Source organism: Myodes glareolus, chromosome 17 (genome assembly GCF_982192425.1).
Source record: "Myodes glareolus chromosome 17, mMyoGla1.1, whole genome shotgun sequence".
Lineage (NCBI taxonomy): Eukaryota > Metazoa > Chordata > Mammalia > Rodentia > Cricetidae > Myodes > Myodes glareolus.
In genome coordinates, this window is record NC_142042.1 from 22,571,466 (window position 1) to 22,599,391 (window position 27,926).

The 27,926-nt window shown below is 38.6% G+C and overlaps 1 protein-coding gene across 3 annotated transcripts in view; it reads left to right on the forward strand.

Moving 5' to 3' along the window:
• The window catches only part of Bank1 (B cell scaffold protein with ankyrin repeats 1), a 230,998-nt gene that overhangs the window by 99,818 nt on the left and 103,254 nt on the right, over window positions 1-27,926 (forward strand). For all 3 annotated transcript variants that reach the window (XM_085677666.2, XM_085677665.2, XM_048456824.3), the window contains exon 7: window positions 321-517. In XM_085677666.2, coding sequence (XP_085533792.2) covers window positions 321-517 — 197 coding nt within the window. The remainder of the gene's footprint in view (window positions 1-320; window positions 518-27,926) is intronic.

Sequence of the window (27,926 nt, forward strand, 5' to 3'; positions counted from 1 at the left end):
CCTTATAAAATACTTGTCAAACTTTGACCCATTGCATATCATGCAAGAAGGGCCAAGTACATTTTTTGAAATGTGAACGGTAAAATTCTTGTAATTTCAAATCTGCTCCTCAATTAAGATTGGTGCATAAATGCTAGTGATAATAGCATTTTAAGAAAATAGTAAGGAATGTCTCCATTGCAATGACTGCCCGTGTTTTCTTATATTTACTGAAGTTCTGCTCAACTTTCTGAGTGTGATTCTCAAGACTATGTTGTATTTGGATAATTTATGGCAGTGCAAATATAATATATTCAACCTTTTATTTCGTGTGTCTCCAGATACTCATACCAGAGAGCTCCCAACACTTCTCCACTGTGCAGCCAAGTTTGGCTTAAAGAATCTGGCTCTTCATCTGCTTCAGTGTTCAGGGGCAACCTGGGCAGCCCGGATGAAGAACATGGATGGTTCAGACATGCTGCATCTTGCTGAAAGGCATGGTCATGAAGAACTCAAGAAAATCTTAGAAGACGTTATGGTAAGTCTTTTCCTCTCCTTATATGTCTGCGGCTTTTTCTTTATGTGTACGTGTAATATAAACATGAATATATTGCTATTTTGAAAACTTTGCCTTCCCACAGCTAGTAACATGGTGTCAGACAAAAGTATCTGTTGCTTCAGACTCGTCCACTATCTTAAGAACATTTCATAAGATCTTTGAACCTCTCCAGTTAGTTACAGAAGTCTCACTCCACCCATTTATCCCTCTGTCATCTAGGGAACCTATTCAGTATTGGAGAAGAGACAGCCAAAATGCAATGAAACTATTTACCTTCATTTCTTTGCTTAAGAATCTAGGTAAGATATTATTAGGTACAAGCAAACAGATCAGTAAGTGCTGGATTAGAGGAAAACATTTTGGCAGTCATTCAGAAAGTCTGCTCAATAACAAATTAATTTACATTGTTTGAACTTGTTTCTCTTGAGTGATTAATTTTCCCTCCCAGTTGAGACTCAGTCTCTTATTGTTTCTGTTGAAACCCCAAATTTCAGAACACTCTAGATAGATTATAGTTTAATGAGAAGACAACAAAAGAAAGATTTTAGAAGGGAATGATATTATCTCAGTAAACAAAGCATGCACACTGTGTTCTCATAATCCAGTTTCGAAGAGCCACTGCTCTGTAACAAAAGAAATGCATATTTTGTTCAGAAAATGAATTATTCTTGAGAAAGCACAGGATAAAGTTGAATGTAACAATGATTATGGCAGAGAATATCTCAGGTTTATCTTTGGGTTCTCACAACTAATATTATTGTATTGCCAGAAAGCAGCTAATGTAGAAAGATACAGTTATGTCAATGGATTCTGGTTATTTTATCCCTCAGCTGATTATCACAGAAATTAATCAAATATTTCAGTTACAGAAATAGTGACCACTTGTAGTTCCCAGAGAATAAAATGGCAATCAGTGAAACATATTTCCTCATTTACCAGGAGTGTCAAAATATTTATCAGGAACCTGTGAATGCCATCCCCTCTCTGAAGTTTCAATAGAATGTATTTTCACATGTTTAAAATAAACACAGAGCGTGTTAATAAAGCACAGCTTTTCAGTCTAAGGCCTTTATCAGAATCACGCCTCACCTGTATCCAAGTGCACTGTAGGTAGTGCCTGCCACACATGCTGATGAGTGCGTTCAGTTTACCGTGTCTTCTATACGAGGTCCTTGATCAGAGGATATGATGTGCATCTCAGGTAAGTCCATCATATCGGTTTGACATTACCTGTAATGTGATCACCTGGTACTTTCCCATTTTCACGGTTTCTAAATGCCCTTCTCTAATTTTCAATCTCTGGGGAACTTTGGTTTAACCGTCATCAGATGCAGTTACTTTCAAAGATAATCACCAAATTTTAGAGTGCTATTTCCCCATGAGAACCGCATGTTCCTGCATTGTAGAGCATCCTGATCACTGTCATCATGAAAGACTCTATAGGGCTACAACATAAAGACTTGCCAGACACAGTGAACTGTTTTCTTCTTACATGCTCCTGGCATCTATGCTTCTGCTTCTGTAAGTGTATCGCTGGCTTGAAGAGTTTGCTCTCATGGTCTCTAAGTGACTGTTTACTCTGGTATTAGCTTATTACTAGTTTTATAGGGTCCAGTTTGATCCCAGTTGCATGTAGTTTGTGAAGTGACTTTTATATGCTATTTGTAAGCTATCCCTTTGCCAGAGTGTTTCTCGAAAATTTTGTCGTTCTACATTAGGCCGATAGCAATCTGTGATCATCCTGCCATGACTGAGCATGCGGCGGTAGCCGTGCTAGGAGATGGCAGACTTGTAAATGCATTTTAATGACTGACTGATTTAAGCTATAATTTTCAAGCAATCAAATTTCCTCTTGCAAATGTGTGGTTAAGTAACTGGAAATATAAACAAGATGTGGTGACACTGGAAAGTGTTTCCTATGATTTACAGGTTACATAAATTATTTCTCTGGTTATCAATTTGGGCATGAACAAATCTTGGTGAATCTATGCAAGACAACCCCATGTTAATGCTATCCCAAGTTATCCTAGCTAAGTCATTAAGTATGTTTAAATTAAGTAGCAAAAAATTTATATTATTGTATGTTACTGAAATATTTTTGCTTCTTTAATATTTACATATCTGTAGTGGAGAGTCAAATTCTAATCTGTCACATATGTTCACACACATTAAACTATTTATCCCAAAGATTTTGAAGTATGCACCGTTCAAGCTTGAAGCTTACATTTCATTGATGAAGCATTTGCTTTACAAAATAATAAAAAAAAAACCCTACTTTTCATTACAAACATAATCTGGCCTTTGCCAATTTGCTGATTTATTCTATTCTTAATCTTTCATCAGTAGACATGATTAACTTTAGGGACTTACATGGAATTACATTAAGTTTGTTGGGCCATAATCAGTGAGGGGAAAAGAAGCCAATTACTATTTTAGAATAATGTAGCCAAAAGGTATTCATAAGCCAGACATGTCTTTATCTTAGTGTCAGTTATACAGAGGCAGAGGAGGAGGAGCAAGAGACGTTCTTAAATCATAGTTTTACATTTCATGACTTTTTTCTATGAGAATTCAACATTTGTACTTCGTTTGCAGACAGAAATTTTCATTGTAAGTAGCACTGGGGCTTTAATAAAGTTACCGGGTTGTCACTGTGATGAAACCCCTAATAGGAAGCATCTTAGGTCGAGGCATTGATTTTGTGTCGCAGTTTAAGGACATCAGCCTGTCCTGAGGCAGTGGTCATGGCAGTGGCTGACCCTGTGGTGGCAGAAGTGTGCAGCCATTGCTCAGTCCCATCTCAGGGCTCTGAGAAGGAGAGAAATGAGAATCCCTTTGTGCCACCCCATTTCTCTCTTCTTTCTCATTCAGTCTGGAACCCCAGCCCATGAAATAGTGACTCCACACTCAGAACAGATATTTCCCCCTCAAATGATTCTTTCTAGAAATGCCCGTAAGCCACATCTAAAAGTATAGCTCCAAAGTGCTGTGAACATTTCATCACCCAGTCACGCTCACGAGCACAATGAACCTTCACAGCTGTCTAACATCTGGATTTCTTTCAGGTTAGTGCTACTTCTAGATGACTTTCCCAGTCCCCCGTGGACTCCCATGCCCATTCTCATCTTGGCAGCACTAATTGTCATTAACAGGCTATGAAAATAATTATAATATGAAGTTAGGAGTGGGAATTGCTAGGGAGATAATGGTAGAGCTGGAGGAGGGAAGTGGGGGAGTGTGTGTGTGTGTGTGTGATCATACCTCATTATAGACATGTATCAAAATTAAAAGAAATTAAAATCCATACGTTTCTATAAGTTACAGATGATTTTAAATAGTAAGCCATCTTTTCATTTCTCACAATGGGAATTACTTTGGAAGGTGGACAAAGGTGAAAGACTTCATAATTAAACTCACAACAGGATTGCTTAGACATTCTTGAGAAAATCCTTGACAGTTGAAGTATCAAATAGCAACACTGTACATGACTTAAAACAATGAAAATAACAAAGGCCAAGGAATTAAAATCAAAACTGAAAGCCGGCCTCAAATTGGAAAGAACTTTGAGATTTAAGATGACATATGCAGCAAACATCGCTGTGTTTAAAAGAAAATAGTAACAGTGATACATCCTCGGGACAATTTGTCACTCCATTAATCCCCATCAGCCGAAACCCTTTAGCAAAATGCTAACATTAAAGTCTCAATAAACAAGGAAAATAGATGCTCTGTTACACAACATTAATATAGGCCTGTTAATAACTGAAAAAGCAACAGACACTTATTTTAGGAATAACTTTCAAATATCTTTGACAATGATGATCGTTCATGCTATTTGGTGTAAATATTGAAAAGCTTCTACATTGTAAAGAATCTTTAAGGAATTTTACCGCATAGGAAAAGTGGATTTCCATGTATTGTCAACAGGAGTTCTGAATGTAAGTCCGTTGCTCACATCTGCCATGAGGTTACTGTGACTTCTTTGTGGCTAGTCATCCTGGCCCGTGGTCCAGGGGATTGCAGCGTGTAGGTATACAAATGGTAGGTGTTTGGGGATGGCCTGAAAGGGAGAGAGAAAGATTCTGTTGTGTCTGATTCTCTTATAGACTCTGATCTTGTCTTCACATTAAATGCCTGGAATAGAAGTGTGGAGGTGCTTTGCTGATGCCTTAGGGCAAAGTAGTAGCTAGCTGACAGACACGAAGAATTTCCTACTCAGTGGTCAGGCTTTGTGCTTGGGCTTGTGACACTCGCTCTTCCTGACTCTTTATTCAGTCGTTCTAAGCACTGAAAACTGAGCACTTCATATGGAACATATGGTTCTCACATAGTTGGCTCCATTTAATTTAGTATGCAATAGTATTATATGCATTTAAATTAAAGCATCACCTTTTATCTCAACTCTCTCTCTCTCTCTCTCTCTCTCTCTCTCTCTCTCTCTCTCGTGTGTGTGAGTGTGTGTGTGTGTGTGTGTGTGTGTGTGTGTGTGTGTGTTTCCATCATATGTGTCTGGAAGCTCACACTAGAAAACAACTGCCTTCTCACTGACATGTGCTTAACCTATATTTACTCCTCGGTAGCTGAGAAGACGTGTTCAATTTAACAACTTGTTGCTCTCACTTATTAAAAGACTTAATCATGTTTCAATAAATTAGCTGGGTATAGTATCTAGAATTTTTTAAACTCTGGCATGTGTGTGTATGCATGTTCACATGTGTGTAGTTACATGTGTACACGTGTGCATGCCAGAGGTTGACATTGGGTGTCTTCTTCAATTGCCTTCACCTGAGGACATAGAAGAAAGATATTATGTCTTTTTTAAAAAAATTTAAATTTAACTTAAAAGATTTTTCATGGTATATCAAGAATTGTTTGTGGGGTCTTAACAGCCTTAAAGCCTCATAATAGTAGATATTTAAAAATCTAGATATTTGTAGACCTTTGTCTACTTTGCTAGCTTTGAAAAAAATACTATAATTATTTTTTCACACAGCTTTCCACAAGTTATATCCTTAATGAAATATGTATGAGAGATGGTTGAACTCAAACCAGAGAAACTGTAATAGTGACTTCCCCAAATGTTTTATTAACTGCAGAAAACTAATTAAGAAGTATGTCCGTGGGTTGTACATCATCAGAAAAGACATTAGGAAAGGCCTAATTAACCCCAGTGTGTGAGACAGTTTACAATAATCTCTGAAATAGTTGTAGGTATCATTTAACAAAGCCAAGCAAACACTCATCTGTAATTGCCAGTAAGAATCACTCATAGATGCTATAACCATTGGTTTCTCCATGTAGCTGTCAACAGAAATTATTTACATCTCTCAGAGTTTCTAGAATAAGCTAATGTTATCTATGTTTTCTCCCCTTCTTACCTGTACAGGGGATAGGCTTTTTTTTAAGTTTACATAATTCAGTACTCATTACTCAACTTCTCTGGGAGGAAAGAGAAGAATCAAGGGTTTGGAACATAAAAGTTCATCTCTGTCGCAGTGCAGTTCATTTTAGGGGGAAAGAAAGATGAAGCAAGTATCTGAACAGACTTCAAGTGTTGTTTCCAGTAAACACGTCTTAGGGGTCTATCGCAATAATGAAGCAACATCCCCAAAAGCAAGCTGAGGAGTAAAGGGTTTATTTGGCTAACCTTCTGTATCGTTGTTTGTCATCAAAGGAAGCCATGAAAGGAAGTCAAAACAGTACAGGACCCTGGTGGCAGCAGTTGATACAGGGATCATGTAGAACTGCTGCTTACTGGCCTGCCCCCACCCTTGAGTCACCCGGCTTTCTTTCTTAGAAGCCAGGACTATAAGCCTACAGGGTGGCTCCACCTGCAATGGATCGAATCCTCCCACATTGATCACTAAGAAAATGTCCTACAGACTTGCCTGCAGTCCAGTCTGATGGAGCATTTTCTCAATTGGGGTGCCCATCTCTCAAATGATTCTACCTTGTAATATAAATACAGACATGTTTTAGTTTTTTTTCCAGTGGACATGATGAATTATTTTTATAATTAGGGGTTCTAAAATATCAAAAGCACTATTTTATGGAAATGTGTGTAAGAATATACATAACTCATTATATTGGTGTTCTTATTTCAACGTCTCTGCACTACCGGTTCCCCCTAATTGTAAGATAAGTACTTTAAAAAGAACTGTTTGAGGAGTAACAGGTGTCTGCTGCCTCCGTGCATCTTGTTATCCCGAGCAAAAGGAAATCTTAGCTTTGGGAAAGAGGTCCTGATGTCATTACCAAATGAGATCTAGCTTACAATACTTATTTGAATATTTATTTTGCCTCACCTTTTGGAAACTATTTTCCCCCTAGGGAGAGCCCCACAGTGTTTGGTTTAAGCCACTCCCCACTTCTCCTCCTGCCAGAGGAGGTAAAGAGCAGCTGAATGACTGCCAAATGTGAAATCAAAAGATACAATAGCTCAGCTCTTACGCTCATTGTGTCCAATGCCATTGCTGCCTGGAATGCAGCCATGGGATCAGAGGACAAGCAACAATGTGATTTTGATTGCCTATTGGCTCGGTGGATGCTGATTTCAATGCTGGCTATATTAAAATTAATATATTGAGTAGCATAGGTATCATGACCGTTCATGGAAGTAACAGTGAGAGATGAAATCCATGTTCTTTCAGTTCTTGTCCAGTACAGATCGCTAACACATTGTTAAAGAATTTGTCAAGGTTGAAGCAGTATCTAATTCTACGTAGGCACTTCCTTATCTTTGACATACTTGCTTCAGACGCCAGCATCATCCCAAGAGTGACATTTCTGCCCATGGTGGCTAAATGGCCACTAAAACCCCATATAGCTCTTCCCTTTGTAGGTCTCTGATTTCTAATTTCCAATGAACTTCCTAATCTGCAGTTCTCCTTTCTTTCCTGGCTTCTTTGTATCAGTTAGCTCATGTGGAACTGACAGGATCTGGGGGTGCTATTTAAAGGAGATGTCATTTCAGAACGTAAAAGAAATCACTAAGAGTAATTAAAGCAGTCAGTATTGATAACAGAGGGTTTGAGCATTGACATGCTGAAACATGGTGCATTTAGCCTTTCAGAGAGAGGCAGGCAGTGACCGAGTATTCACCTTTTATTGGGAAAATTTGATTGTTGGAAGTTTTCTATTATTTTGGTTATATTTGATGTGAGAAGGCAGAAATATGTATTTACTATAGTCTAATGTAAACTGAGCATGTACTTTTTTGGCAGAACTGTAGTAGGGTTCCTCCTTTAAATTTATATAAAGATTTCTCCAAGGTCTGACTTCAGATTAGAAACATAGATTTTATATTAAAATAAAAAGAATACTATCAAAACAGCATAGCCCAGAGCTGGTATAATGTGATTCTCATCTTCTTTTTATGCAGCAATGCCTTCTTTGTGGTACATTTGGATGTGAGATAGTAAATATTATGATTGACTTACTGTGCCCACAAAAATATTGTATAAATTATTATATGAATAGAAAATAGGTGGTTCTGATGAAGGTTAAAACTTAGTATTTTTTTTACAAAAATTAGCTCTTTCTTTAGCCCCCAAACCAAGAGCCTCCCTAATTTACATCAAAAGGTCAATTTAGTGACTTATTCAAGTAACATTGTTGAGTTAAGTCCCAAGCACACTTGAAATCAAAACAGACCAAAACCTCAGCCTCGTGGAAGGATAGCTTAGGGTTTCCATTTCTGTGCTGAAACATCATGACCAAAAAGCAAGTTGGGAGGAAAGGGTTTATTTCACTCCATGTATTAGTCCATATAGCAGTTTATCGTCAAAGGCAATAAGAGCAGGACCTCATTCAGAGCAGGAACCTGGAGACATGGGGGTTAATGCAGAAGCCATGGAGAGAACTGATTGCTAGTTTGTTCTTCATGGCTTGCCCAGCCTGCTTTCTTATAGAATCCAGGACCACATGCCAGGGGTGGCACCACTCTCAATAGGCTGGGCCCTCATCCATCAATAACTCATTAAGAAAATGCCTTACAGATCTGCCGACAATCTGATTTTAAGGAGACATTTTCTTAACTGAGGTTCCTTCCTCTCGGATGACCGTAGCTTGAGTCAAGCTGACATAAAACTATCCAGCACAGAGGTTGAAAAAACAAAAACAGGGAAATAATATTTCATGTGATAGATCTGATGAAAGCTAGCATTTAAAGCCAGGATGAAAAAAGATCTCTACCAAGTATGGAATAGCAAGTAAAATAAAAAATAGGCATGGGTATTATTTTGAAAGAGATAGTGAGGGACATCATCCTTGAGAAACAGTTTTTACACAGCCCAAAGCTTTGAAGGACAAAGCCATGCATGCACATATGTGGGGCAAAGATTTCCAGATAAGAAATGGTGTAGCAAATACCAAGATCTTAAAATGGGATGCATGTGACCAAAATCAACAAGTAAACCAATGCTACTAATGTTGGGGGAATGGGAGAAGAAAGAAAATACCAATTCTAATTGAGTTTTCCCCAGATTTTAATTATTAGTTTTTTTATGGAAACAATTGTACACTATGGTTCTATTCAGACACAAATTTCTTAAATTAAAATTTAAGATTAAAAAAAACATTTTAAAAAAATCTTAAAAATGGGGTTTAAGATTCCCTACAAAAGTTTAGATGATAGCATCCAGAGTGTGTCTGTCTACTGTCAGCCTGCCTGTCTTTATCTATCTTTATCTATACATACATACATACATGTATATATACATACATATATATATGTATATATACATGTATATATATATATAACACATGTATATGCCTGCCTACATTTGTGTGTGTGTGTGTGTGTGTGTGTGTGTGTGTGTGTGTGTGTGTGTGAGAGAGAGAGAGAGAGAGAGAGAGGGAGAGAGAGAGAGAGAGAAATTTTTCTGTTAGACTTAAATGTTTATTTCCACTTACAAATAGCAAACTGAGATTCTTGACTTGAGCCTGTGGCTGAAATTTCAGCCTAAACAAGCACATTTCTCTCATTATTAGCGCTTAATTTTCTTTTCTCAGTTCTGCCGAGTCCACTTATTCAAATCTGGCTCTCAGTAAAACATCAGTAAGCCAATTAATCCATTTCCTTAATGAGAACTCTCTATTACAAGAATGGGTGACTGCATAGACTTATATTGAGCCCATCAATCTTGCAATTGGAGGCAAGAATGCCAATTATCTAAGCAATCTGGTTCATTACTGCCATATTGGCCACATTGCTAAACAAGCCTGCAGCACAATTCAATCTCTCTGGAAGAGTGAAGCACTTGGAGGGTGACATTTCTTGAAAGCGTATTCCATGCTGGGCTAGGTTAGAAGTGTCTGCATTACCCCCTCATGCCATGTTTGCACTGGCATCTAAGGAATTTGCACTTAGTTTACACTGGAAGAAAGAAAATCTTGTGCTGATAAGATCCATGTGACCTGGCTACTAAAGAGCCCCCTAAGAAGACTTTCATTATACAGATTCTTCAGCAGAAGAGCAGAGAACAGAAGCCAAAAGTCTCACAGAGGTTTATTGAATAATAACAAATTATTTTCCTGTGTGGTCTGAGTGTAGCTCTTTTGGTGGCATCTCTACATCCCTGCATGAATGCTGGGAACCTAATCGGCCCTGTGAGTATAAGGCATACCAGCTCTGATGATTTCACAAAATGAGTGGTAGGGTCAGCAGTAGCACTCTAGCGAATTGGCTAGTAAAATAGTTTATTTATAAAATGAGAGCGATACCTGTTGATAATTGAAGTACATAATAAATTCCTTATTGGTTTCTTACTCTGAATGCTGGATTAATCAAAGTATACTGCTAACTGTTCTTGTGGCTAAAAAGATAAGATTTAGTCTCAATGGGATGACCATAATTTTGAAGGATGATACAGTGATTGAGGACATACTTTAAAGATTTAGTCCCTGAGACTAAGACTTTTATACTTTCCATCCTTATTTATAACATTAATATATAGATTCAAAGCAGTGAGGTGGGGTCTTCTCAATCCAACCTGTGTGTGTATGTGTGTGTGTGTGTGTGTGTGTGTGTGTGTGTGTGTTATGTATCTTAAAGTGGATTCATAGTCTTGATCTTTGTAAAAGATCTGAAGTATAACTCATGGGGAAAACTGATAAATCATGTTTGGTTTTTAGCGTTTGTGTCTCTTACAAAACCACGAGCAATGTTTGTTTATAGATAGTCATAGATTTTAGGGTTCATGATAATTTGCTACCATTTAAAATTGTTACATTTTTGTGTGCATACCTGTATATGAATATTTGTGACAAACAATATTACACGTTCTATAACATGCATGTCAAAGGACGACTTGGAGTCATGTCTTTTTTTCCATAACGATGCTTCAAGAACTTGAACTCAAGTTGCCAGGCATGGCAACAAATGCTTTTACATGCTGAGCCATATGCCATCATTGGACCTATACCACTTTGAGAAAATTTGACACTTTGGAATTATTTGAAAAAAAGCAGACATAACCCCCACCCCAAACCTTGAAGTCTAAAATTCTAATCTAAGAAAAATCATAATGGTATTTAGGGAACTATGCTGCGATTCTAGTTGTTGTTATTGTTTCTTTGGTGTTCCCTGGAGCCATATGTGTTCAGGGAGCAGAGTTCCTAGAGAATATATGGATCCAATATACAGGGAGAAAGTTGGTTGACTTGTATTAAACTGGGAAGGCATTGCAAGGATCTTGGAATAGTATTCTTTAGGGTAGTCTTATAACTCAGTCATATGCATATGAATCTTAATTATCTGGAAAAATCAAAATGTAAGCTCTCCATTAATATCTCTGGATGACTGCTAGTCTGGAGCCTAATACCAAGGATCTGCGAAAGGCAGGCAGTGTTGAGGGATTAAGAGGTCCCCTATTTTATTTCTGTTCCCAGACATGTGACTTTGTAGTTATCTTTAAACAGCAAGCAAATATGCCGACTTGATAGTTGTGTTGATCGATACAAAGGCATGTACTTTTATATTTGATGTTTATTATCTATTAAGTGTAAGCTATTAATGGAGCCCAATAAAGGAGTTAATCATCCTTATACCTCTTTCATTGACAAAGTAGTTCAAAGCAGAGAAAATAGCAAAATGATGAATTTTAGGAAACCAATCTGACATTTGCTTGTTCATACTGTAGTGTATTAAACCTAGCAATTCTGAGACTAGGCAGACTATCACGAAACTGCATTCCATTTGGGAAAGAATAAGGCAATGAGAACTGTCATGGTGGGGGTGAATCCGGAGAGGATTATTCTGGACAGGCTGTATGGATTCAGGTACTGGGGTACTGAGAAATTGAAGGTAGGCTCTAGAAATCAGTGATATTGATGGAAAGTAGGTAGGATTCAAAGGGCACAGTGTGTTGGATGTGATTAATAAGGATGTAGCAGAGCAGAAAATGGTCATAAGTATAAGGGTTAGAACTTCAAAAGGTGGAGTGTTGAGGGAGGTAATCATTAGACCTGTCACCAACATGGTCTCAGGATTCACTGCTGGCTTCCAGCCTTGCTTAGAGAAAGCATAATATCTACAACCAGGATGGAAGAGGGACCACTCTATCTGAATCTTGCAAGGAGCTGCAACTAGATGCACTAAATGCAGAAATCACCAGTATTACCATTGAAATGGAGCTCCATTCAGAACTCATGGCTGCAAGTAGATTTACGATAAGGAAGTGTTTGTGACATAGTTTACAAATGCGACTCTCCAATCCACTATATCGGTCAGATTGGAATGATTACTGCAAGTACATGAACTAAGTCCCATTGGGTAGCTAGCCCTAGAGCAGGAGGCCTTACGGAAGAGAGCCAACAGAAGCAGTCCTTCCTGGTGGCTGACAGCACCTGCAGTGAAGGGGCGGGGCTTACTGGGCTACCCCAACTGCCATAACAAACAGGAGCAGAGCATTTTCACCTGATCATAGTCCAGCCTCCACAAACCAGAACTCAGCTTTTTTGTGTTCTCTTTAAGGTTCTTACTTACCCTTGTGAGTTGCAGGTAGAGTAAATATTAAACAATGCCTTTAAATGTGTGTATATGAATGGTTTTACTTTTATAGCTTTTTCCTATCAGTTTACAGTTTAAATTTTTCTAAAATGTTTTTAAATTTTCATTTTATGTTTCCTATTATAATTCCGTTTCTGTAAACACTTACACACACACAAATACACACACACTAATTTGTAGCATCAGAGAATGAGTGACGACAATTTACAAAACACACTATCACTGCCCTGTCTAGAAAACACAACTAGATGCACTTCTAACAGTTAAAATAGAGATGAAAATTGCATGCTATTAATGTATTTGAAGTCATAACACAATATTTTTTTTCATTTATGGGGTATCATACTTCCATGATAGCACCAGAGCATCATCCTTTTGGGGAAATATGGACGTGTCCTACAGGAGGCAGGCATGAGATAATCTTTTCAACTTTCTGTCAGTTTATAAAGAACAAAATTAAAAACGGTAGATTCTGTGGATGAGTAAGACAAAATAAAACTAAGAAAAGCTATACTGCAGAAAAATTGGATGCGGTGAATGTGCTGTCACAGCCATGTGAGGCCACTGTCTATTCAGAGTTCTATGTTGCAAGACACTACTTTACACTAACAATGTAATTGCCTCAACCATTTATGCTCTGGGTGAGTTACACTGTAATCTCTGATCTATTTCACATACAAGTATAAGTTTTAGGTGAACTAATGCAAACATTAAGCCTAAATGGATACTATGAAAGTCTTCAAAACAACAGTCTGTCATGGGGTAAGGGTGGACTAAGGGAACTAATTGGAAAAACAAATGGAACTAACATTTAGAATTTCAGCTCTGTTGGGGTAACAGATAACATATTCAATGCCCAAGGAAAGTCAGGAGTACCCCACTGAGAGTTATTTAGAATTTGTTTGGGTGCTTTTATTTTGGTGGTTTTGTTATTACTGTTTTGCAGAAAGACTAATCTGTAGAGAGAGTATGCTAAAGGAATGAACAGTTTCATATGGCTCTATCCTCAGATACCTTCTGCTCAACCCAAGGTTTTAATGCCTGTAGCCTAATAAAGGTGAGTGTTCCCTGAGACTCCAGCCCTCATGCTATGGTGCAACCCCTTCACAAGCTTATCATCATATATTTTAAATATTATTTAGTATATGTATAATTACATAGTAATGATTACATAAAATACACTAACGCCAATTGTAATGACAAAGAATGTTGAACCAAACAGCAAACGTAGCTACCTGCAAAAATAAGAATTAAGGAAGTATCATAACATAGATCAACAATGTACATCCAAAGCAAATGTACATCCAAAGACTAGAAATTCTGTCACCCAATCTAGTTTACAAGCCCTAGACATTTGTACTCAGATGACATCGTGACAGTGTGGAGAAACTAATGCACTGACAGGGATACGGCTATGGATGAATTAATTGGAGCACTGAAGCATAGATCATCCAGGTTCCCTTGTAATTACTGCTGCCTTGCTCTGGGTGATTTGAGTCTTTGCATCCAATTTAGTTTCCTGCTTTTAAAAAAAAATCAAAACCCAGTGTCTTAAAGTGTGATTCATCAGAAGCTCCATAGTATTATATAAACTGTGCTCAGGGCCTACATGCTACCAGCAAAGTGGTCAGTGTGTGATGTAAAGAGCAAACATGGAGCCCCACTCAACCTGAGTTAGGAAGTCTTATTTCTAACAAGTGTGAAAGGCACGGTATATATTAGCAAGAACTCTGGTAGACCTTGTAGACTGAGCGCTAGCGGCCTTCAGAGTGCAAAACCTCTTTTAACAGCTTTGTACTCAACGGTGTACTCAACTATGAGATTCCTGCCACATAGTTGGTTGAAATGGCCCTTATAACATCTTTTGACCACAAAGGGACCTAGATGAATGGGTACCTGACTGAGCATGTGAGATGCTAAGAGACTATAATGGAGAATAGACATGCATTAGGACTCCAGGGAAATGTCTGTGGAATCACTTAAGGCAAATGTAAAACCCTTTGATGGGAATGAGAAGCTGATGACAAGACCCATTGTCACATGTGTCCCAAGTGGTTTTAGAAGTCAGAGGCAACCATTGCTTAATTTTTTGAAGAGAGTTCTGTGTGCATATCATTTATGTCAAAGCAAGCCCATCAGGTCTAGGATGTGGGTAACTGATGTCATTACCTACTATATATAAGGTCCTAAGATCAGTTTCTAGCACCAAAGGGGGAAAAAATCAAGACTGATGAGAGCAGTGTAGCCAGTGGTCTTGTGGCTATAATGTAAAAACAAATAGCCAAAAAGCTAAAACCCCTCCAATTTACCTATATGCATCAGACCAGCAGTTCTCAACCTGTGGGTTGCAACCCCTTTGGATCACATATCAGATATAGTGTGTATCAGATATTTACATTAATGTTCCATAACAGTAGCAAAATTACTGTTATGAAGTAAGCAAGGAAATAAATTTATGGTTGTGGGCCACCACAACATGAGGAACTGTATTAAAGGGTCACAGCATTAGGAAGATCGAGAACCACTGCTTTAGACTAATTCATACACGAATCAGGGATTCCCTGTACAGCCCCTTAACAGACACTTTTGTGACTGGATATATTGATGGTCTAATGTCATTTTCAACCCATGTTCCTTGTCGGACTTCTGAGGGATGTTCAACAACACTATGGTTTTACAGGCAGACTCACTTCATGGGCAGGACTCAGCTGCCCCTGCCATAGCTGGACCATGGCTAACTTGCTTACGGAAAGGCCACCTTCTCTATATGGTTTACTTTCATCATTACTCAAGCTCCTAGCCCTGGCCCATTTCACCAGGAATTCCAGTTCCTCTTTAATTTTCTCAGCTTTTTCTTTTTGCCATTGCAAAATATTCTTGGAATATTCATGATCTAGAATATCCACAATTATTTCCACCCCACCCTACTTCAACCCAGAAACGTTAAGTGCAGGACAGTGACATTTCTTTTGCTTTGATTGTATTAAAGTTCTTTCTGCGGTTGAAGGCCCACCTCTACATGTATCTCTGAGGGCGTTTTCACAGGAGTTACCTGAGAAGGGAAACCTACCTTGATTCTTGGGGTTATCATTTAATACATATTCTCTTTTCTTTTGTGCTTTTTGAAATAAGGTCTCACCATATATAACCCATGCTGGCTTCAGCCTCAGAACCCTGTGCCAGCCTTCCAAGTGTGACATAGCAAGTACTATTCCACACTCTTTATATTTGTACACTTTCTGATAAAAGTTGGAAGGTTTGAATTTTATCAAGTATCATTTATCATCTTGACAATTAAATTAGCAAAGCTATTATTTCTCTAGGGTTTATTTGGAGGTTTCTTTCCCCTTAATTTTGGTTTGACTATTTTACTGACTCCAATCATCACTCACCTGTAATAGCCTCTCAGCTCTTAGAATGGAGTAGTATTGGACAATTTCTGCATCACTTTTTTGAGCTCCTCCAGCAATTAGAACTCACTGGCAGGAGTAAGAACAATATTTAGGTCAGGAGGCCGAAGCACCAGGTGGGAGAGCAAGGGTGAGCACTGATGTGTCAATCAGCAGGGCAGAAACATCTGGGTACCCACCCGATTCAGCATTTTCATTTTTCCGTGCTTACTAAACTTGGCACCTGGGAACTCCATTTAACCTTAATTGATTCTGCAGCTGCATCCTCCAAAGTCATTCTGTGAAAATGTTCTCACCCCACAGCCTCAGAGCATGTTCTAATGCATGCTGAAAGTTCTGGGCCACCAGGCAGATTTTTTCATTATCAAAGTAGAAAGCCCCCCCTAATAAACCACATGAGAGTACAGAGCCCGAGGCTGGCATCTTGAACCTGTGCTTTCTCAGAGAACTCTCTAGAGGCTGAAATTTCTCTGTAGGGTGTTATATGCTGAGAGTTGAACCAGAAAGAGAGAATTTAGAAAATAATATTAATAAGTGAAAGGGCCATACACACAGTTTGTCACTGCTGTCCTATGGAAAATAAGAAAGTGGGCAAGCTAGAAGGAATTTTGAAATCATGATGTATTTTCAAGTTTAGTCACTCCGCAGAGAAAATCGGTGCTATTTCTCTAGTAAAGGAGTCCTGAAGAATTTATTATTTCCATGCTTGTAATGTCATACTTCGGTGTCCATCTAAAGTCAGAAATGGGAGAGAAAGCACTGAAAGCTAAATGGCGGAAAGTAAGAAACATGAAAGAGATATAAGCTTTCGCATCTTCTCACCTATTTCCTAAAACTTGGCCAACTCTGAACTTGTTCAGCTGACAGTATTCGTATCCCAACTTAGACACTGTTAGCTCTGCTGCCTGACTGAATTAGGACTTCGCTCCCTCAAGGCACTTCAGGTGTCCATAGGTGTGGAGAATCCTAGAAGCCTGGCATGGTGGTGCACCTTTAGAGGGTTCACAAACTTGAGAGTGGACCCAGCAATACAAGGGTAATATAGGTGACCTGGTAAAAATTCATCTGAAGGAAAGAAAAGGAAAGTGAAGAGGAAGAGAGAATGGAAACTAGAAAAGCGAGTTGAGCAGGGAGGAGGAGATAAACAATGAAAGAAAATTCTAGAAAAGGAACCAAGGGGAGAGGAGGACCTTAAAAATAGGAAAGAAAGAATGAAAGACAAAGTGCAGGAAGCACCATACACCCACCCAACACACACACACACACACACACACACACGATGGTGGGGGCATAGTTAGGGAAGTTTCCCAAAGCTATGAGAGAAATAGCTCTTGAACCGAATTCCAATGTATAACATCATTTTTCATTTCAGACAATATACTGAAAACTCTAGTATGATTTGTGACCTTTGGGCAAGTAAGGTCACACGTCTTATGTAGTAATTGCTTCCTCACAAACTGAGCATTTGCATTCCAGACACTCGAATTGATCATCTGTATTACCCAACATTAGCAAGGATGAGACAAACATAAAAGCACCGACACAGACTGCAGTGCTCAGACCTCAGACATCTAAAAAGATGTTGCCATTCTCTCAAGAATTAACAGACACACAGATGCAGCAACGCTTCTCTGAGGTCTCAAAAAGTCACTTTATCATTTTGCCTCTCCCTTTTGAGGCTGGGTTGATATGCTCTTAACCTTTCTCAACTCACTTAAAACTAAAGATGATTCTTTTGCAAAGCATGATAATATGGTGGGTGATGACTCATTCACTTCTGGTAAAAACCAGACTTTATTGCGACCTAATAAACTGAACTCCGATTGATACTAGAAAAGCAGTACCTGTCGTTGTTACCTCTATCATTGTCAGTATATTGTCACAAACTCTAAGTTGTTGTGGGACAGAAGTGGCAAATCTCAACCTGGCTACATCTATATGCCATTCAGTGTACTAAGCAGATAATCGCAACCCTGCGACATCTAGATGCCCTTCCATCTAGCAGATGTACTGCTAGATGTACTGAGCAGATGACATTTATTTATTTTCACAGAAGCTTGATGAGGTAGTATAGTCCTGGAGTGTGAATTCTAATTGGTCTTAATAATAAAAACCCAGAGTCAGTCATAGGTGTAAATGCTGAATGATCAGAGAAACATAACACCCAACCACTAGTTTTTATCTCTACCAAATCCTCAGTCTGAATGGGCAATCCTGTCTCTAGGAATCTTCAGATTGAATGGGCTGTCCTGTCTCTACAACGTCCTCAGACTGAATACTTAAGCTCTTGTCTCCTCCTGTCCTATATTCCTCTCTCCGCCGAGCCATATCCCTTCCTATCTCCACCTCCCTAGTGTTAGGATTAAAGCCATGTGACTCCCAAGTACTGAGATTAAAGGTGTGAGCCACCACTTCCTGGCCTCTAATAATGCCTAGCTCTGCACTCTGATCTTCAGGCAAGCTTTATTTGTTAGCTCACAAACAAAATATAACCAAATAATCTCAGTTTTATAAAGATAAAACTTGATTTTTTAAATGATACAGGATTCACATCAGAAAGATTATTCCTTTCATCTTAAAATATGATTTCGTAAACCACAAGACCTCAGAATCTATAAATCAACAGCAGAAAGAATAATACCAAACTAAGTGCTGTGTGCTTCATGTTCATGCTCATCTCAAAAGGCTTTGCACTGGTGTTATGTGATGCCTTCCATGCCTCTGTGCATCCTCTAGTAACGTTAGTGACTGTGGGGAAAGAGTAAGGCCAGCTCAGAGATGAGCTGTTGGATGCTCTGTATCCTTCAAAGAGCAGACTCACTTTCTTGGCATGGTACACAGTAGCATATGTCTTATCCTCTACAAAGAGATGAAATACTTCAAACTGAGGAGAAAGTCTAGAGTCCCAGCAGTTTTGATCCCCAATACAGGACCACTTCCCAGACATTATATACAAAGCAAACATGGCAGTTTGCCAAATACTCAGTATCAAATTTCCACACCATTCTTTGCATTAAAAAGCTAAGTGTTTGGTAATTATGAAAGCAAAAGTCATCAAATATCTACTGATCCTTCAACTCGCCAGTTTTCCCTAAAATTTCAAATAATGTTTTAATTATTTAAATTTAATTATTAAATTTAATTTTTAATTTAATTTCAAATAAAATTTCAAACCCATGTCACACAGAAACAGGCAATAACTCTCTCTCTCTCATTAATTAAATTTATTTATTTGACATCCTGACCACAGTTCCCCTCCCTCATCTCCTCTCATTCCTTCCTCCCACCTCTCCCCAACACTCCCCCCTCAATCTGCTCCTCTGCTTCTGTTCATAAAGGGGCAGGCATCCTGTAGATGTCAACAAAGCATGGCATATCAAGTTAAGATCAGACTTATCTCCTCCCCTTGTATAAAGACTGGGCCAGAGAACCTAGACAACAATGAAGACCCTAAGAGAGACATACATAGATCTAATCTACATGGGAGGTAGAAAAAGACAAGAACTCCTGAGTAAACTAGGATCATGGGGACCACGGGAGAGGGTAGAAGGGGAGGGGAGAGAAAGGAAGGGGAGCAGAGAAAAATATATAGCTCAATAAAATCAATAAAAATTTAAAAAAAGACTAGGCAAGGTAATCTAGTATGAGGAATAGGTTCCTGGAAGCCAGTCAGAGCATTAGACCCTGCCCCCACCACCTGCCTCCAACAAGTAGATCAAGCTACACAACTGTCACACATATGTAGAGGGCTTAGGTCTGTCCCATACAGGTTCCCTAACTCTAGAGTCTGTGAGCTCCTATGATCCGAGGGTAGTTGTATCTGTGGGTTCCCTCGTGATGACCTTGACACCTGACTTGACCCCTTCCTTCAACAGGATTCCTGGAGGTCGGCCCAGTGCTTGACTGTGGATCTCTGCATCTGTTTCTATCAGTTACTGGGGTTTCTATCAGATCTCTGATGACAGTCAGGGTAGTTACCAATCTGATTGCAGGAAATGGCCAGTTTGGGCACCCTCTCCACTATTTCTAGAGGCTTAGCTTGGGTCACCTTGTAGATTCAAGGGAGTTTCCCTTGCACAAGGTTTCTACCTCACCCTGAAATGACCCCCCATCAAGACATCTCTTTCATTGCTTTCCCCCTCCATCTACCCCTGCAACCCAATCACTCATGTTCCTATTTTCTCCACACCCCCCCCCCAGACTACCCAGCATATTCTCTTCTATTATCCCTTCTCCAGGAAATCTATATGGTCCAGTCACCCTTTCGGCCCTCCTTGTTTCTTATCTTCTCTGGGACTGTGGATTATAGCATAATTATCCTTTATATGACAGCCAACATCCACTTATGAGTGAGTACATACGATGTTTGTCTTTCTTAGTCTGGGTTACTTCACTCAGGATGTTTTTTCTTTTTCTAGTTCCATCTGTTTGCCTTCAAATGTCCTCATGCCAGTGTTACTAACAGCTGAGTAATACTCCATTGTGTAAATGTGCCACATTTTTTTTTATCCATTCTTCAGCTGATGGGTATCTAGGTTGTTTCCAGGTTCTAGCAATTATGAATAACGCTGCTATGAACATAACTGAGCAAGTATCCTTGTGGAATGATTGAGCATCATTTGGTAATATGCCTGAGATGTATAAATGGGACTTAATGTAGACTGATTCCCAATTTTCTGAGAAACTGATATACTGACTTCCAAAGTGGCTCAACAAGTTTGTGCTCCCACCACCAGTAGAGGATCATTTCCCCTTGCTCTGCATTCTCTCCAGTATAAGCTGTTATTAGTGTTTTTGATCTTAGCCATCCTGACAAAAGTAGGATGTAATCTCAGAGTCATTTTGATTTGCATTTCTCTGATGTCTAAGGATGTTGAACAATTATTTAAGTCTCTTGGCTATTTGAGATTCTTGGCTATTTGAATTCTTTTGAGAATTCTTCGTTTAGATCTGTACCCCATTTTTAATTGAATTATTTGTGTTTTTATGTCTAGTTTCTTGAGTTCTTTATATATTTTGGAGATCAGCCCTCTGTCAGATGTGGGGCTGGGGAAGCTCTTTTTTCATTCAATAGTCTGCTGTTTGTCCTATTGACAGTATTCTTTGCCTTACGGATGCTTTTCCATTTCATGGGGTTTCATTTATTAATTGTTGATTTCAGTGTCTGTGATAATGGTTGTATATTCCGGAAGTTGTCTCCTGGGCCAATGCATTCAAGTCTCTTTTCCATTTTCTCCTCTATCGGGTTCAGTGTAATTGGATTTATGCTGCAATCTTTGATCGACTTGAACTTGAGTTTTTGCAGGGTAATAGAATAGGTAATATGGTATTATGGTAAATAGGTAATATGGACCTATTTGCGTTATTCTGCATGCCAGCATCCATTTTTTGAAGTTGGTTTCTTTTCCCATTGTAATTTTGTCTTCTCTGTCAAAAATCAGGTGCACACACACTCTTTATCAGATCCAGGAGGGACACCTTCATCTTAGAGAAGTAAGAAGTAGAAACCCTGGGCACCCATGGAAACGTAACAAGTATACTACACTGAAGTAAACTTTTAAGAGACGAGTGGTTCAAAGAGAAACATAGGTGCCGCAGCAGCAAAAGCTCCATGTGGCATAATGTTTTAGCACATTTCTATGTACATTTTAGAATTCAGTGTTTGTGATTTGTGCCTAAAGATTCATTCATTCAAACCATGAACCAAGAAAATGTAAGCTATAAAAGTAAATCAATGAACACTCAAATATCTTTAACAACTTACTATCTGCTGTTCTGAGCGATCACATGGAAGTTTTTGCTTCTCATCACTTTTCATAACTGACTAAAGAAAGACAAGGATTTCAGTTGTGCCATATTTGGTCACTACTTTCTTTCATTGGATCAAAAAGTTCAGTGATATGAAATATAAAACATTTTGAGGCCTTTATGTCTACTTTTCTTTAGGTCTTTGGAAATCACCTGAATTGCAATATAAATTTACAGCCAGTTTCTTTTTTTCTGGTAATATAATTCCTTCCTTTGTAGGATTATCCACTTACTTCAAATGTTAATCTGTGTCTAACATGTGCAGTACAGGGAAAATGTCATTATGGCTGTACTTCTGCCTTCATCTGAACCCAGGAATGTGGCACATTAAATGATAAAATGAGCACTTATTGTTTATTACTTTGATAAGTATTTTAAGTGTTCCTGCTACCAATATTTCACAAAGTAAACAGCTGGATGTGTAGTACAAAACATGTTTAAACCAGAGTAATATGAGGGTCTCCAACCAAACTGATAGCTGAACATTGCAGAATCCATACAGTGAGTGTGTGTGTGTGTGTGTGTGCTTGAGTGTGTGTGTGTAGAGAATATATATTTTTACATAGATGTTTGTATATATACATACAGTGAATACACACACACACTAGCCCTTTTGTTCCATTTAAACTGGTTTGTCAGTGTTGTGGAGGCACTGTAGGTGTTACCTTTTGACAGTAGAGATAGCTTGATGCCTTAAATCCATATATTTTCTCTGTAAAAAGAATTTGTATCCTCTTGAAATTAATCCTTCTTCAGTGTGCTGTTGATCAGTTGTGCAAGAAATATCCCCATATGTTCAAAGTATACATACCTGGCAGTTTTTATGTTCCCTCAGTTTGGTCTTCCTGACTTGGTCTGCGTCATACTACAATAAAAAGAAAAATTAACGGTATTGAAGTATTGTCTCTTATTAAATCATTTTTATACATTCTATTCATTGTGAATTTTTTGTATTTATATTTACTTTCTAAACACTGCATCAAATATTATTCATTGTTATTTGTTATGTTTTGGAACATCCTTAAATTTTACATTCAACATAAATACTTTTCTTGTCCAACCATAACCCTGGCCCTGGTGATGAATTTGGGCTTGATTTATATCTGTGGTCAGCTGGAAGCTGGAACTGTTTTCTTTTTTTCTTTTTTTTTTTTTAGGACGGTATCGACCAATATGCCTTAATTTCACTCCATATAATCTGGGATGTGCGTGTATGTCTTGTACCCACAGAAAATACCATATTCTTGCCCTAGCTTGGGCATTGCCCTTTGAGGAACACAGTGAAGCAAGCATGAAAGAGGAGAGATGCTTGTATCATACTGGATGGGTTTGCACTAATAGACTTCTCAGGGATAGAATGGTCTTCACCATTTGGACTACTGCTCTCATCAGGATTCTTTGATTAAAAATGTGGGGGACCACTTTCTATGTAGACACTTCTAAGTTCTTTCATTGACAATTAGGTATTTCTAAATTTATTTCATATTTGAAAAAGTATTTTAAACTCAAATATATGTAAGTCCTAAATCTCTCTGAAGTTTTAGTGAGAGCTTCATACTGGTAATTTTGTCAAAGAGTGTAGAGGGAAGAAGTGAAGATGGAGGCTTGTTTAGTATGCAAAAGCCTGGCACACACTCTCTTGGCCTAGCGATCAAGGATGGCATCATCTATGATGGCTCCTCAAGGTTGAATGTAAATGGGATGGGATGGGATGGGATGGGATGGGATGGGATGGGATGGGATGGGATTGGATGGGATAGGTCGGGTCTGTATCCTTCATGTCCACGTCATAAATCACTAAGACTTATCATGAAGTAAAAATTAGATAATTCCCTCTTGAGTAATAGTCAATAAAATGTCCAGTTAGCAAGGGTCCCTGATGCTATCAGAGTGTAACACGACGGCTGGCTTGTTGGGGTATCTGTCCTGCCCGGTACCCCACAGCCAGCAAGACCCAAGAAAATCAATCACACAGAGATCTCTATAAGTTATAAAGCTGATTGGCCCATTAGGTCAGGCTAGTTATTAGCTCTTATAACTTATGTTACCCCATTATCCTTAGCTACGTTAATCACACAGCTCAGTACCTTTCTCAGCTGGGCAGGTTACATCCTGCCTCTTCGGTGGTGTGCGCAGGAGTGGCAGAGGAATCAACTTCCTCCTCCCTAGCCTCCTCCTATTCTCATTGCCCCGCCTCTACTTCCTATCAGGTTGACCCGCCTATACTGCCTGCCTGGCCAATCAGCATTTTATTAAAATACATGATTGACAGAATACAGATAATTCTCTCGCATCATTTCCCTCTTTTTTTTTTTAAACAAAGGAAAATGCCCATAGTCCATTTGTTGGGAATGTGGGCGTAGTATTTCAGGCTACTTCCTGTTGGTTGGGAGTGCTGATGATCTTATGGGGACCTAAAGAAAATTTAGAGTTATAATCAAGTTCTGACTGGAGTATCCTGTGAGTCTTGATCATCTCAGACAGCAGTCTTGAACCTGTTCTGGATGAAGAACTCAGACATCTGGGCCATCTGTTCCTACCGGAGATTGCTCAGGTGGTCTCCCTTGGTTGAACCTGATTTTTCTTAATTCAGAATGAATCCACAGCCTCTCATTTTCTGTGGAAACAAAAGCAAAATCTCTTCTCCAAAGTAACATACCTTTTGACCTCAGTTTTTAAGTCGAGGTATTTTCAAAATACCTATTTTGGGTTAGTTAGTCCAGCAGCATTTATAAACAAAAGTCTTTTAGCAGCTGTTGCTCCTTCCTCAGCATTCAAACAATTCAAAGAGAGCATAATAGGATACAGTATTAAGATTCTATGTGTATTTTCCATCTTTGTGCGGTTTTATTTTAACCTCTATTTCTTTTATTTTTACTTTTACTTTTTGAGACAGGTTTTCTGTATATCTTTGTCTTGGAATAACTCTGTAGACCAGGCTGTCATTGAACTCACAGAGATCCACTTGTCTCTGTCTCCCCAGTGCTGGGATTAAAGGTGTGTGCTACAACACCTTGAACTTTCAGAGATCTGTCTGTCTCTGCCTCCCAGGCATTGGGATTGAAGGTGTGCACTACCACACCTTGATGTCACAGAGGTCAATCTACCTCTACCCCTTGAAGTCACAGAGGTCAATATGCTTCTGCCTCCCAGGCATTGGGATTAAAGGTGTGTACCACCACACCCAATTACTCTCTTTTTACTTTAAGAACTTTAACTTTTATCCTGCATTTATTTTTAATACACTGTAAACCATTTAGAGGTTTTCTTCATCTTTGAATCTCTCTTTCCTATATATCTCTCTTTTTCTGACTACATGAGTCATTAAAGAGAATATTAGAGCCATGGCTTTGATAGCTGAATCCAGCCCATTCCTTAGCTTTCCAGCCTCATGGCAGAGGTACCGCTGGAGCCATTTTTATCATCACAACTCTACAGTGTTTAAGGTCCCAGCCAGCAAGCAAGTTGCAGCATTCTGCTCACAGACCACACTCAGTCGGACTGCCTGCCTGCAAGAGTCAGAGTTTGTCCTGGCAGGACAGCCCAGAAAGCCGGCATTTTAAAACAGCGCAGCTTTTTTCCTGCTACGGGTGAAAACCAAAAAGCATGCGTTCAGCTTTTCACCAACACCGTTTAAGTGTTTCAAGGCAGGATCTCTTAATGAGATGCAGGGTTTTGCAGCTAAGGCTGAGTCAGGAAGCCTCTCTTAGATGAGAGCGCTTGCTTGCCTATATCAAGCAGAGTATACCTGAGAAATTGCTGCTACCAAGAAACCATGCTTTACTCTATTCTTTCCCAAGCTTTCTGTGGATTCAGTTATCCATGTCTGGGCGCCATATGTAACATGACGGCCGGCTTGTTGGGGTATCTGTCCTGCCCAGTACCCCACAGCCAGCAAGCCCCAAGAAAATCAATCACACAGAGATCTCTATAAGTTATAAAGCTGATTGGCCCATTAGATCAGGCTAGTTATTAGCTCTTATAACTTATGTTACCCCCATTATCCTTATCTACGTTAACCACATGGCTCAGTACCTTTCTCAGCTGGGCAGGTTACATCCTCCTTCTTCAGTGGTGTGCACAGGAGTGGCAGAGGAATCATCTTCCTCCTCCCTAGCCTCCTCCTATTCTCAATCAGAGTCATTAAAAACGAGGGAAGTTGAAAAACCCACAGTTGAAAGGAGCTAAAGAAGGCATAATGCATGACTGCAGTGTAGTAACTTAGAGCTTTTGTGCAAGAAAGGAGCACAGGAAGCATCAACAGAGACCTTAGGAAATCATCATGTATGAGTTCTTTACTTTGATAACATGTCAACAGGAGGTAACAGTTAACAGGGTGTGTAGAATATTTATACAAGTAAACTCATTCTAAAACTAAAATATTATTTTGGAAAAAACTATTTCAATTAACAATTTTATTAAGGATCTATTGTTTTAAAATGTTTCTATAAAAATGTGACAACTTTGCATTCAACGATCTTGTTAGTTTTCTTTTTATTGAAGGCTGTTTTCATAAACATCTTTCTGAAACCTGTTCATAAGGAAAAGTTAAAGATAACAAGAAACTCCTTTGCTGACAACCTTGCACTGGAATTTAACATAATTACATTGGTTTTCTGAAAAAACCTCAAATGAACCTAAAACATTTTTATTTTTATCATTTCTAATTCAAATGCCATAATAGGAAAATGTCTTTTAATAAGGAAACACAAATCCTTAGATTTACTGAGCTACATGATACAGACATTTGTGAACAGTAGCAAGAAATCAAGCAAAGAAAAACCCTAGTCTTGAATTTTTAAAGATTAGTCTTCTTTGAAAAACTCAGATACCAAAAAACACATAATAATTGTCACTCTCTTCTCGGGATAATTAGTACATTGCATAGGAATCAACAGAAACGAGCTTATAGAGAGCTGGGATGCTTTTCCTTCAAATATCTTGCCACATTACATAATTGTTAATGCAAATGATTTTGTCTTTCAGTTTCTGTTTTGTAAACATGTGACTCATTCACATTTATGAAGCAAAAATTATGAATGCATGTTTGTCAGCGCTCATTTCGAGAATGGTGTGAAGCAGCTACAATCCTTGCCTCTGGGAGCTCAGCTGTGGCAATGGAAGGCTGCATGCTGCGGCTGTTACAGAGGATTTTCCTGTAGCGAGAAGTGGTTCCCTGATGGGGGCTTTTACATAACTCTCTTGTTGCTAGGCACCATACTCAGGCTTTCACTTAAGACAGAAATAAGAAAACTGTCCCTATGTCTGGGAGTACATTATATCTAATTATGCACACAATATATGCTTAGTAGCCATCTTAAAAACTGTGACTATCTATGTTTTCTTTATAAGTGAGCTTCCTGAAGACAAAACCCAGCTCAGACATGCAACTGATTCTGTGTTCTAAATAAGAAGAAAGGCTTTAGCCAAGGTCACTTATGTTTAGTTGTTCTATATATGAGTTAAAATGAAAATATCGAGAACAATAAGAATAGATATCCTTGAGTATATAATGATGATTTGATAAAGCATCCCCTTTTTTTGACTCTATGAAGACAGAAATTTAACTTTAGATCTTGTCACATTATCATTCCTCAGTGAGTATTGTCAGATGTAAATGTTTTTACAGCTAAGAAAAAGGAAAAGAAGATTTGTGTTTCTTTCTAAATGTATTGTTTGAGAATTTCATCCATGTAAGTAACATAGCTTAAGGGTTACTGATGTTGGCGGCTGCTACAGAAGGGAATTTTTTAAAAGATGCTCCAGATCATGGCTGTGCACCCACATGCACACTGGCAATGTTCAGGTGTCTCAGTGAATTTTAAAAAACTGTGCTGTGAGTAAAAATAATGGGGTGTATGAGAGACGCTTGACTAAGGGAGTAGGGACTGGATTTTAGCAAATGGAATTTTTAAACCCGATACTTGATTTATAAGCCAATGTTCTTTGTGTGCACACTGAGAGATTTCTTCATAAAATTAAATAAAGAATTTGCCAGTATTATTCGGCCTTGAAAAGAAAGTAACAAATAATAGAAGACAATGAAAACCCTTACATAATGTTAGCGAAGAGTAAGAAGGCAAGGTGTGTTTGCCCACATCCGTAACAGAGGGCACTCAACACTGGCTCATGCAGTCAGGATGTAGAGGTTAGCAGGCAG